The sequence below is a fragment of the Dama dama genome, chromosome 20, assembly GCF_033118175.1.
Source record: "Dama dama isolate Ldn47 chromosome 20, ASM3311817v1, whole genome shotgun sequence".
In the NCBI taxonomy this organism is placed as follows: domain Eukaryota; kingdom Metazoa; phylum Chordata; class Mammalia; order Artiodactyla; family Cervidae; genus Dama; species Dama dama.
Genome location: NC_083700.1, coordinates 43592889 through 43606607, shown reverse-complemented (window position 1 = coordinate 43606607; position 13719 = coordinate 43592889). Strand labels below are relative to the sequence as shown.

Here is a 13719-nt window from a genome sequence, read left to right as displayed (position 1 = left end):
ATATGCTGTCTAGGTTGGTCATAACTTTTCTTCCAAGGAGCACGCATCTTTTAATTTCATGGCTGTAGTCACCATCTGCAGTGATTTTGGAGCCCAAAAAAATAAGGTCTGTCACTGTTTCCACTGTTTCCCCATCTATTTGCCATGATGTGATGGGACCAGATGCCATGATCTTAGTTTTCTGAATGTTGAGCTTTAAGCCAACTTTTTCACTCTCCTCTTGCACTTTCATCAAGAGGCTGTTTAGTTCATCTTCACTTTCTGCCATAAGGGTGGTGTCATCTGCATATCTGAGGTTATTGATATTTCTCCCAGCAATCTTGACTCCAGCTTGTGCTTCATCCAGCCCAGCGTTTCTCATGATGTACCCTGCATATAAGCTAAATAAGCAGGGTGACAATATACAGCCTTGATGTACTCCTTTTCCTATTTGAAACCAGTCTGTTGTTCCATGTCCAGTTCTAACTGTCGCTTCTTGACCTGCATACAGATTTCTCAAGAGGCTGGTCAGGTGGTCTGGTATTCCCATCTCTTTCAGAATTTTCCAGTTTATTGTGATCCTCACAGCCAAAGGCTTTGGCATAGTCAATAAAGGAGAAATAGATGGTTTTTTTTGGAACTCTCTTGCTTTTTCAATGATCCAGCGGATGTTGGCAATTTGATCTCTGGTTCCTCTGCCTTTTCTAAAACCAGCTTGAACATCTGGAAGTTCACGGTTCACGTATTGCTGAAGCCTGGCTTGGAGAATTTTGAGAATTACTTTACTAGCATGTGAAGTAATGTGAAGTGAAGTCGCTCGGTCGTGTCCAACTCTTTGTGACCCCATGGGCTGTAGCCTACCAGGCTTCTCCAGCCATGGGATTTTCCAGGCAAGAATACTGGAGTAGGTTGCCATTTCCTTCTCTAGGAGATCTTTTTGACCCAGGGATTGAACCCAGGTCTCCCGCACTGTGGGCAGACGCTTTACCATCTGAGATGAGTGCAATTGTGCGGTCGTTTGAGCATTCTTTGGGATTGGAATGAAAATTGATCTTTTCCAGTCCTGTGGCCACTGCTGAGTTTTCCAAATTTGCTGGCATATAGAGTGCAGCACTTTCACAGCATCATCTTTCAGGATTTGAAATAGCTCAACTGGAATTCCATCACTTCCGCTAGCTTTGTTCGTAGTGATGCTTTCTAAGGCCCACTTGACTTCACATTCCAGGATGTCTGGCTCTAGGTGAGTGATCACACCATCGTGATTATCTGGGTCGTGAAGATCTTTTTTGTACAGTACTTCTGTGTATTCTTGCCACCTCTTCTTAATATCTTCTGTTTCTGTTAGGTCCATACTATTTCTGTCCTTTATCAAACCCATCTTTGCATGAAATATTCTCTTGGTATCTCTAATTTTCTTGAAGAGATCTCTAGTCTTTCCCATTGTGTTTTTTTCCTCTATTTCTTTGCATTGATGGCTGAGGAAGGCTTTCTTATCTCTCCTCACATAGTAGGAATACAACTAATGTTAACAGTGATAGTCACAGTATTAGAGAAAATCACTTAAAGTGTTCATGTTCCTTAGATATGCTTTCAACTTTCACCATTCTATAGTGAGAAAACTCATTAAAGCTACATAATATATAGTTAAAATTTGAGACCGTCTAAAAATACATTCCACTACCAAGTAATCTGCACTGACATTCTAACTCCACCCCTGACACCAACCATGTGAAACACTCATCAGATGATTCAAAAAGGAGAGCCCTCATGAAGAGGGAAAAAAACAGCAATCTCCTTTGGCATCAAACTGAATATTAAACATATAAATATAATAAAAAACATTCTTTTTAAGATCTACTTACCCAGTTCCAACCTCCTCTGTAAATAAAAGGCAGAAGAAAAGCAATAAAGGTGAGGGCAGAAGTAGTGAGCATGAGAGTTCGATGCACCTGAAAGAGTGAAATGACAAATGAGAAGAGAGATAACCGCAAAAGACAAAGAAGCTGGTGTAACCATGAGATCCACAGAAGGCATCCATTCAGTTGGCATATAACCACAATTTGTTGTCAGCTAAAAAAAATCTTACTATAACATTGAACTTTAAAGAAAAGTCTAAGCTGCCAACCTCATCACTCAAAAGCACCTGCCAAGACTTCACCTGCACAAAACAGCGGGAATGGATATTTTCACACACAGAGAGCACTTACTTGCCAAACTCATTTCCTTGCAAACACGTTTATTAAGTTCTACCACCAAGCACCCTGGTTACATGCAATGAAACTGCAAGGAAACAGAAAGTACTGTTTCTGGGGAGCTTGCGATTTAATTGCACAGATAAGAGAAACATATTTGAAATGTCTAATTCATTATTCAAACAAGGAGAATACTAAGAGTGAAAATGGGCACTGATAGTGGGTTATTCCAAGATAACCAGTGCAAACCAAAACTACCCCAGAGAATGTAAGACCTATGGTCAGTATATATAGTATAGATATACACACATATATAGTCACCAGAAAGTAGGACCTATAGTCAGGCAATATGTGCAGATATTATAGCTTTGAAGACAGTGGGGGACTTGAATTGGTTGAAAGGGAGACAGAGTTTTCCAGTTGGGAATATCCACATGAGAAGAGGAAAAAGAGAGAGAGAACAATCAAAGGCAGAGACAGGAGCAAGACATACGACAATCAGCAGTGATAGCAAATAAAACAGATTAACACTGCCGGCCAAAACTGAGAAATGATATTAGACAAGGCAAATCTTAAAAACTACAAATGTATATGAAGTTTCAAGAATACCGTCTTATAAAGTCAAAACTGTTACAGTAAGCATTATTTTTTTCTACAAGCAAACATGCACATTCTATCTCAACACATATTTGTTGATCTTCTACTGTATATGCAAATATCCATACTCCATGACAAATGAAAGGCAAGGTTTGTTTTATTTTGTTTTGAGGGGTATTTATTGACCCTTGTCCATGTTTCTATTAAAAGACTGCCTACTCATCCCCCAGGGAAGGGAGAGCATGAAAAAGGGCACTTTCAGTTTCTCTTCCCATCTACACAGGGAATACATGATCTTACTGATGAGTCAAGGCTGTGTATTGTCACCCTGCTTATTTAACTTATATGCAGAGTATATCATGAGAAACGCTGGGCTGGAAGAAGCACAAGCTGGCATCAAGATTGCCGGGAGAAATATCAATAACCTCAGATGTGCAGATGACACCACCCTTATGGCAGAAAGTGAAGATGAACTAAACAGCCTCTTGATGAAAGTGAAAGAGGAAAGTGAGAAAGCTGGCTTAAAACTCAACATTCAGAAAACTAAGATCATGGCATCTGGTCCCATTACTTCATTGCAAATAGATGGGGAAACAGTAGACAGTGACAAACTTTATTTTGGGGGGGCTTCAAAATCACTGCAGATGGTAATGGTAGCCATGAAATTAAAAGACACTTGCTCCTTGGAAGAAAAGTTATGACCAACCTAGACAGCATATTAAAAAGCAGAGACATTACTTTGCCAACAAAGGCCCATCTAGTCAAAGCTATGGTTTTTCCAGGTGTGGATGTGAGAGTTGGACTATAAAGAAAGCTTAGCACCAAAGAATTGATGCTTTTGAACTGTGGTGTTAGAGAAGACTCTTGAGAGTCCCTTGGACTGCAAGGAGATCCAACCAGTCCATCCTAAAGATCAGTCCTAGGTGTTCATTGGAAGGACTGATGTTAAAGCTGAAACTCCAATACTTGGCCCACCTGATGCAAAGAGCTGACTCATTTGAAAAGACCCTGATGCTGGGAAAGATTGAAGGCGGGAGGAGAAGGGGACAACAGAGGATGAGATGGCTGGATGGCATCACCGACGTGATGGACACGAGTTTGAGTAAACTCCGGGAGTTGGTGATGGACAGGGAGGCCTGGCGTGCTGCAGTCCATGGGGTCACAAAGAGTCGGACACGACTGAGTGACTGAACTGAACTGACTAATGAGCTAGGGACTGCCTCACCTTCACTAGCCCATCAACCAGAGGACAGACCACTGCTCTGCAGCATAGTGAGCAATCACCATTTCTTTCTTCTGCTTTTCTGCCTTCCTGGGCTTTCCTGATTGCTCAGCTGATGAAGAACCCACCAGTCAATGCAGGAGACACAACAGATGCAGGTTTGATCTCAGGGTCAAAAAGAACCCCTGGAGAAGGAAATGATAACCTGCTCCAATTTTCTTGCCTGGAGAATCCCCATGGACAGCAGAGCCTGGTGGTCTACCAGTCGATAGGGTCACAGAAAGTCAGACACGACTGAGCATGCATGCACTGCCTTCTTCGACCCATCTGTACTCAATGAAGTTGGTGAATGCTCTTCTAATCTTTTGCAACTAGACATGTAACTCAAGATCATGTTACATGAACTCAAGGTCTGTGTTCCAAAGAAACACACATGGTGATGATACGTTCTCCAGCTCAGCCTGCTCCTTCATAAAGCTGTCTTTATTTTTATCTCCATCACGTATCTTGTGTCTGTTCTCAGTTGGTTAGGAAACCAAAGGGCAAAAATAGATTACAAAGAATCCAAAATTACAATTACAACCACCCAAAAATCTACTTATTTCATATGTTTTCATGTTGCAACACTCAAGTAATATGGAAATTGCATTAAACTATTTCTCCACCTACCTGAAACCAAGCTGCATCACCAAATAAAGCCTTTGACCAAACAGGTTTGAAGAACCGGGCAATCAGTACACCTACACTAACAGTAGTCATCCATGCCACAAACATTAAGGCACCTACAGGGGAGAAAATGCAATGGTTGACAACACAATCTAATTAAGCTATTTCTTAAATGACCAATCCAAATGCTTAGAAAATGTAAACAGTCAACAAAATACATTCAGCTGACATAATAAATACAATCTAAATATCAATCCTTTTCCCACCACTACTACTTCTAATAGCCAACACTTCCAAAGCTCTTATTTCATGCCAGGCACTGTCTCCAAGTACTTTAAGCATATTAATCTAACTGATCTTAACAACAATTCCTATAAAATATTTACAATTATTATTCCAGTTTAGCTATATGGGGAAGGAAAGCATAGAGAAGTTAAGTAACTTGCCCAAGGTTATAAGTCAGAATTTGAACCCAGTCTTTTTTTAATTAATTGTGCTCTTAATCATTACACTGATACAGCCTGTCTATAGCTTTCTCAGAATCTTCTCACATTTTACTCCTAAAAATAATGGAAAACAAATAGGCGCATTATTTCTGAATCCAATTACTGCTCAACTAGAACTACTAGTAGAAGTGAAATAACAACAATAAAGATATTTTCAAGTTTTACTGAAACTCCCACTAGAATAAATAATTCTGGAGTATATAAAGGAAATATGCCAATTAAGGAAAGTTCCCTGTCAGCATTAATATTTTATAAAAGTAGAGTACAGTATACACTTACACTATTCTCCTATTTTTAACCTCATTTTTCAACAATAACTGGACTGCTTTTCAAATAGGATCAATTTTTGCTTGTACAACCAGAGTACATCAGAGCCTTATTTCTAGGCCACTGCTCTTCCAACTCGATTCCCTTCACTTTAAGTATGTGACACATAATGACAGCACTGAGTGACTTTAGATACCCTCAAATACTTGGAAATTGACCAGTTCTTCAACAGCAACAACAAAAATTACATCTTTAAAACCAAGTGAAAGTGTTAGTTGCTCAGTTGTGTCTGACTCTTTGCAACCCCATGGACTATAACCTACCAGTCTCCTCTGTCCATGGGATTCTCCAGGCAAGAATACTGGAGTGGGTTGCCATTCCCTTTTCCAGGGGATCTTCCCAACCCAGGAATCAAACACGGGTCTCCAGTATTGCAGGCAGATTATTTACCATATAGCCCACCAGGGAAGCTTTGAAGCCAAACTACTGTTATAATTAAACAATCACAATCACAAACTACTAATTTACCACCATTTATTTTAATAAATGGTATAATTAAAGTCTCATAAAAGTTAATTCACCCAATAATACTCAATCTTGGCTGCAATTAGAAACAACTAGTGTACTTTTTAAAAATTCTATTGATAAATGTCTTAAAAGCTCCACTGGTGATTTTAATATAAGTCAAGGTTAAAACCACTGAAATATCCCTACTCTCTTTTTGTGACAAAATAGCAAACATTAAGATACCTAATGCTACCTGCAAATGTTGTTGCCTAAACTTAGAAGATTTATGGATATTTGCTAAATTGTGCCTGTTACCATTCTCAATCTAGCCAGCATTAAATTTATTCCACAAAGTTAAGTTTATTCCTCAAAGTATTACTAATACTATACACGTAACTTACCATGAACCTTCAGAAGGAGTAAAGAGCGGGATCCTCCTATGTTCTTTGGATCGCCTGTCACATTGTATTTTTCATATGTAATCAAAGGTTGCTGAGAATGCTTATGAATTCGACCTGAAATTTTTTTTAAAAAATGAAGATGAATTACTTTCTCAGGAGAGAAGGAATGGAGAGACAATGACATGGCTTGAAAATAAAATTTCTTAAGGTAATAAAAAATAAATTTCAGTAGAAATGATATATAATATTATATACTGATATTATATTAATATGCAACATGTATTGATATAATATTAATATATATAGTCTTAATATATTATAATAATATTCATTATTTATAAAATAAAATCTATAATGTATAGAATTATCCCAGCTAGTTTGTTTATGTCGCTGTGAATGGATGTGTGTCCATTCTGGGAATCTATCCTACAGAAATATTCCCTTTTTAACCAAAGATATATTTACAAGAGTGTTCATAGAAACATTTCTTTACACTGGCCAAACAAATTCAGTCAAGCTACATGTCCATCATTAGAAGAATGAGTAAACAAATTATGGAACATACATAATTTTCAGAATACAAGTGTCAAAAAGAATTAAAATAATTAAGAAATTTGATATGGTATGAATCTTTGTGTCAAGTAAGTATTAGACCACAGACTACACCTCAATGACTTCCAAAAAGAAATATGTATATAGGTTATTTATCTAACTAAAATTAAGCAAAATAAAAATTAACAAAAGAAAGCTAGGAAAAAGTGGTCCAGCTAGATATTTATAAAACTCTTCTAAATAATCTTTAGGATACATAGGAAGTCAAAACTAAAATTACAACGTTTTTAAACAAATAACAATGAAGGCACTTTATATCAAAACACAGGTGATGTAACCAAGGTACCATTCAAAAGTTTTTAATCGTTCTAAAGTGTTTTCTTAAAAAAATTTAAGAAAACTTTGAAGTAAATAATTTAATTCAAAACTACAAAACATAACCTAGGAAACCAGAAAAGAAGATGGATTAAAAATAAATGAATGAAATTAACAAACTAGTAAGTCTAAAAATGAGAAAAATTAATTCTGTAAAAGCCAATAAAATTGAGTTTTTGATAAATCTGACCACAAAAAAAAAATGGAAAAAAAAAGTCACAAACAATACTAGAAATGAAAACAGTGACATAGCTGCTGATATGAAGATATTCCTTAAAATTATATAAAAATGCTATATAAAACATTAAGTCAGCCAAAAATATTTCAAAATCTAACTGAAGTGAATGAATTTCTAAGAAAATCTAGAATTACAAAAACTGATCAAAGTAGTAGCAAATCTGGAGAATAATAATAAAATTTTATTTAATTAGTCAAATATTTCCATCCCTGAGTCTCAGGCTGTTATGTGAATGAGTCCTATCATACAATTTAAAAAATTTTTTAACTTCAAAAATTCATATTTATTTAAACTCTTCTTGAGTTTTTTCTATAAGATTAGCATAACACTGAAACCAACATGAGGCAGGCATGCACACACACAAAAACACACACAATCCCGCAACCACACACCAAAAGCATTTGTGAATATAGATGCGAAAAGTTTAAATAAAACATTAGTGAATTATATTAATCTGCATTAAGGGACTAATAGGACACGACCAAGCACTTTCATCCCAGGAAAGTGAGAATTGTTCACTGTTCAGAAATATACAAAAGTAACAATAAACTATCATCTCAGTTGCTGCCTAAAAGACAGTAGATAAAATTCAGCACACACCCATGACAAGAACTCTTTGTAAAGGTAGGAACAGAATAATTCCTAAACACAATAAAATATATCCCCCAGAAAAATACAATAAACAGGACACAATACTGGATATTAGAAGCAATCCCATAAAAATCAGGGATGAGACAAGAATACTTGCCATATTACACTGTCATTCCACACTTTTCTGGGAGAAGTAAGATATGCAGTGAGTGAAACAAGAAAAGAAAGAAAATGAGGGCTACTAATGTCAATTCCAATCATAAACCCAATAAGATTTTTAGTGAAACTTGACAAATCATTTCTAAACTTAATCTAGAAGAGCAGATACACAAAGAGGAGGCAAGAATTCCTAAAAAAAAAAAGAAGGCTAGGAGGGGAATCATGTTTTATCAAAACTTACAACCTATTATTCAAACAGTACAGTAATAGACAAATAGATCAATGGAAGAATAAATTAGAAATAATGTGATTTACTGACAGTTTTTAGTGTATGATAAAGAGCCTTTAGAAACAGTAAAGAAAAAATGGACTGTTCAAAAACTAGTGTTTGGACACCTGGTTATTCATTTGGTGAATACAATTATATCATGTCTTGTTATACCAGAGAAGATCAGAGATAAAACAGAAAATGAGAAGTTTTTATAGTGAATACCTAGAGACTAGTGTCAAGAAAAAGGAGACAATAGCTATCAGAAGTTACAAAAATGTCAAATAGAAGATAATGAAAAAAAAAAACTATTGAAAATGACAAGGAAGGCTTTGAAGAATCTAAAAATATTGCATTAGTACAGTGGTAGTGATAAAAACCAAGCCACATTCTGAACAGCCTGAGAGTCAAGTTGGAAGAAAAGTGTTTTTAAACTGAAGTACCATGGAGCCATGGACTAACACGAACTTAACCTTCATTAAAGCAGAGATCCATATAATTTGGTGTTCCATTGCGTGGCTCCATTATAAATTTGGTGTTTTGCTTTAAGGGACACCGAGTTCATGTTTAGCATCCTGATGGCTCAATGGTTAAGAATCTGCCTGCAGTGCAGGAGATGCAGGTTCACTCCCTGGGTCAGGAAGATCCCCTGGAGAAGGAAATGGCGACTCACTTCAGAATTCTTGCCTGGATAATCCCAGGGACGGAGGAGCCTGGCAGTCTACACTCCATAGGGTCACAAAGAGACAGACACAACTGAGCATATGCATACAATGCTTTCACTTCACTTCCTACAGTATTATTCCTAAATTCCCAAAATAATAGGTCATGTGATAATGGGGTCTCTGCTTCATTAATTATTTAAGTTGGTAGATTTTCTAATTGTGAATAACTTATTTACGCAGATGAGTTCTGTCTTTCAGTTCAGACTCAGCATTTCACATGATGGCTTATTTCACGATAAGACAAAGCTTTCTGCGGGTAAAATAGCAGTTAGAACAAGGTTTTAAATAGGTTTTACTAAATATGACAATATTTTTAACTCTCAATTATCTTTTGTTTTCTTCTGACCCCTTTTCCTAGGTGATTTCTCCCATTGTGGGTCATTTCTCAAATTTTTCTTCTTAAAGTAAAATATATATCTTTTTTTTCACTGATCCAGTTTGTAAATGAAAAAAATCAGAATATATTCAAATAAATAGAATAATTTATTTACAGAGAAATTTACCTCACTGACATTGTGTTATACATTAATTCCATTTGTTACTACTGTGCAAAACAACCTTGTTTACAAGGGAATTGGGTAAACATTTATAGGATTTTTTTCACTGCATCTAGCAGACATGAATGTTTAATAGTCATGTAATCATCATGATTTAGTAACTTGGAAGAATAGCTATGACAAACCTAGACAGGGTATTAAAAAACAAAGACATCACTTGGCCAACAAAGATCCATATAGTCAAAGCTATGGTTTGACTTAGTGACTGAACAGCATGATGTAAAGAAATGTGACAATATTCAGCTATCTGCTTTCTGAATGTTCCAAATTCTAATCCACAAGCACTGTTGACACCCAGAAAAGAGAGCTAAATTTCCTGTGAAAAGGTAAAAAAATAAAACAACTCAACAGTTAGAAAAAGAACAGAAAGATAGCTATATGCCAGCTTAACACCAAATATAAGGATAACAAGAAAAATTAGTAGAAAATGAAAATCTGAAAAGTTATCTGAAATCTGAAAACATTAAGCAATTTCATCTGTATATTAATATTGATCACTTTTGCTAAATCACTTTTGCCTATTTGGATGAAGAAACTGGTTAATTTTTCTGTTTTTACTAATAACGTAGTGTCCTTTGGATCTTGACATAGTCTGTAAGAATCATCAGAAGCTTCTGATTCAGCATCACATTCCCTCTGACCTTCAGTCTGCATTACTAAACAATAGAGCTTGTCAAACTTGCCCAGGACGACCTTGTTCTATTTATGTTTACATGGGTTACAGAGATATGATTACTCTGAAAAATGGTTTCAACCTCACAAAGTCTCACCGTTTTTAAGCAGAGTGCAGCATATAAATGATCCACATACACATGACAAGACAACAAATGGACTGGGACAATGGACTGGTTCAAAATTGGGAAAGGAGAACATCAAGGCTATATGTTGTCACCCTGCTTATTATTTATTTTATACACAGAGTACATTACATGAAATGCCAGGCTAGATGAATCACAAGCTGGAATCAAGACTGCCATCAGATATGCAGATGATACCACTCTAATAGCAGAAAGTAAAGAGGAACTAAAGAGCCTCTTGATAAGGGTGAAAGAGGAGAGTGAAAAAGCTGGCTTAAAACTCTTCAAAACATTCAAAAAACTAAGATCATGGCATCTGCTCCTATCACTTCATGGCAAGCAGATAGAGAAAAAGTGGAAACAGTAATAGACTTTATTTTCTTGGGCTCCAGAATCACTGAGGATGGTGACTGCAGCCATGAAATTAAAAGATGCTTGCTTGTTGGAAGGAAAGCTATGATAAAGCTAGACAGTATATTAAAAAGCAAAAACATCACTTAGCCAAAAAAGGTCCACATAGTCAAAGCTATAGTTTTTTCAGTAGTCACGTATGGAGGTGAGTGATGGACCACAAAGAAGGCTGAGCATCAAAGAACTGATGCTTTAGAATTTTGGTGTTGGAGAAGACTCCTGAGAGCCCCCTGACAGCATGGAGATCAAACCAGTCACTCCTGAAGAAAATCAACCCTGAATATTCATTGGAAGGACTGATGCTGAAGCTGAAGCTCCAGTACTTTGCCCACCTTTTGCGAAAAGCTGATTCATTGAAAAAGACCCTGATGCTGGGAAAGATTGAGGGCAGGAGAAGGGGGCAAAAGAGGATGAGATGGTTGGATGGCATCACTGACTCAGTGGACATGAGTTTGAGCAAACTCCAGGAGATGGTGAAGGACAGGGAAGCCTGGCGTGCTGCAGTCCGTGGGGTCACAGAGACAGACACAACTGAGCTACTAAACAACAACAAAACCAACGAAAGCAACAATGACCTATGGGGCAACTGTATTTTGTTCCCCAACACAAAGGAACTAAAAAATGAATTCCTTGTGCTGATAATGTCCAGGTTGGTTTGTTTTGTTTTGCAGTTTGGTTTGGTTGCTTTGCACTCTACCAGTTAAAAAGAGAAACGTCTGTGGTTTATGTATATGTTTGTTAATAAATATATTCATGTACTATTGTTTTAATACATTGTGAACACTTAAAATAGAAATTTTTAGTGAGATAAAATAAATCTAAATAGAAAGTTCTAGCATTGTTTTCTGTATTCCCTGGACTATCTTACAACATGTACACCTTCGTTGGAAGAACACTGTCTTAAAGCACTAAGTTATCAAACCACAGTATACAGAACAATCACCTGAAATGCTTGTTAAAATGCAGATTCCAAGCATAAACAACAGAGATTCATTGAGTCTGGGATGGAGCTCAGGAATGTGCATTTCAGCAGTCATTCCAGGTGGTTCTGAAGCAGGTTATTTGATCCCCACACTTTGGAAAATACCACCAAATATGATAGAGTCTCTCCCTACCATGCCATAAGCATAGCAACACCAGCAGAAGAGGGAGATAAAACAATGCTCTATTCTGCACATGTATCATCCACAAACTCGGTTTTTCCAGGAAAATACTAATTAATTAAAATACTGTTTCTATCAGAAAATGCATTCTAATTTCTACAATGCTGGCCTAAGAAGAAACAGTTGTCATCACCATATACCCAAAAACACACATAACTTATAGTACAATGGAATTCACCAATTTAAATGACACTGTGGTACATGTGTACAATGGAATATTACTCAGCCATAAAAAGGAATGCATTTGAGTCAGTTCTAATGCGGTGAATGAACTTAGAACCTATTGTACAGAGTGAAGTAAGTCAGAAAGAGATAAACATATATCATGTATTAATGCATATACATGAAATCTAGAAAGATGGTACTGATGAATCTATTTGCAGGGCAACAATGGAGATGCAGACATAGAGCACAGACTTATGGACACAGAGGATGCAGGGAGGAAGGAGAGGGTGGGACAAATGGAGAGAGTAGCAAGGACACATATACACTACCATGTGTAAAACAGCCAGTGAGAATCAGCTGTATGACCCAGGAAGTTCAAAGTGGTGCTCTGTGACAGCCTAAAGAGGTGGGCGGTGGGAGCAAGGTGCAAGAGGAAGGGGAAATATGTATACCTATCACTGACTCATGCTGATGTATGGCAGAAACCAACACAATATTGTAAAGCAATTATTCTTCAATTAAAAATAAATAAATTTTTAGTGCTCGCTCGGCAGCACATATACTAAAACTGGAACGACACAGAGAAGATTAGCATGGCCCCTGCGCAAGGATGACAGGCAAATTAGTGAAGCGTTCCATATTTTTTATAAAACTCCTAGAGGAGAACATAGACAAAACATTCTCTGACATAAATCACAGCAGGATCTTCTATGACCCACCTCCCAGAATATTGGAAATAAAAGCAAAAATAAACAAATGGGACCTAATGAAACTTAAAAGCTTTTGCACTACAAAGGAAACTATAAGCAAGGTGAAAAGACAGCCCTCAGGTTGGGAGAAAATAATAGCAAATGAAGAAACAGACAAAGGATTAATCTCAAAAATATACAAGCAACTCCTGAAGCTCAATTCCAGAAAAATAAATGACCCAATCAAAAAATGGGACAAAGAACTAAACAGACATTTCTCCAAAGAAGACATACAGATGGCTAACAAACACATGAAAAGATGCTCAACATCACTCATTATCAGAGAAATGCAAATTAAAACCACAATGAGGTACCATTACCTGCCAGTCAGGATGGCTGCCATCCAAAAGTCTACAAGCGATAAATGCTGGAGAGGGTGTGGAGAAAAGGGAACCCTCTTACACTGTTGGTGGGAATGCAAACTAGTACAGCCACTGTGGAGAACAGTGTGGAGATTCCTTAAAAAACTGGAAATAGAACTGCCACATGACCCAGCAATCCCACTTCTGGGCATACACACTGAGGAAACCAGATCTGAAAGAGACACGTGTACCTCAGTGTTCATCACAGCACTGTCTATAATAGCCAGGACATGGAAGCAACCTAGATGCCCATCAGCAGACGAATGGATA

The 13719-nt window shown here is 36.9% G+C and overlaps 1 protein-coding gene and 1 non-coding gene across 3 annotated transcripts in view; one reads left to right on the top strand and one right to left on the bottom strand.

Annotated features, from left to right (window-relative positions):
* The window catches only part of FRRS1 (ferric chelate reductase 1), a 53163-nt gene that overhangs the window by 8532 nt on the left and 30912 nt on the right, over positions 1–13719 (bottom strand). For both annotated transcript variants that reach the window (XM_061121310.1, XM_061121309.1), the window contains exons 9-11: positions 6338–6451; positions 4660–4772; positions 1842–1928 (exon numbers count right to left, since the gene is read on the bottom strand). In XM_061121310.1, the coding sequence (XP_060977293.1) occupies positions 1842–1928; positions 4660–4772; positions 6338–6451 (314 nt within the window). The remainder of the gene's footprint in view (positions 1–1841; positions 1929–4659; positions 4773–6337; positions 6452–13719) is intronic.
* LOC133041761 (U6 spliceosomal RNA) lies at positions 12878–12983 on the top strand. The gene has a single exon (XR_009689336.1). It is a non-coding gene; the product is annotated as a U6 spliceosomal RNA (small nuclear RNA).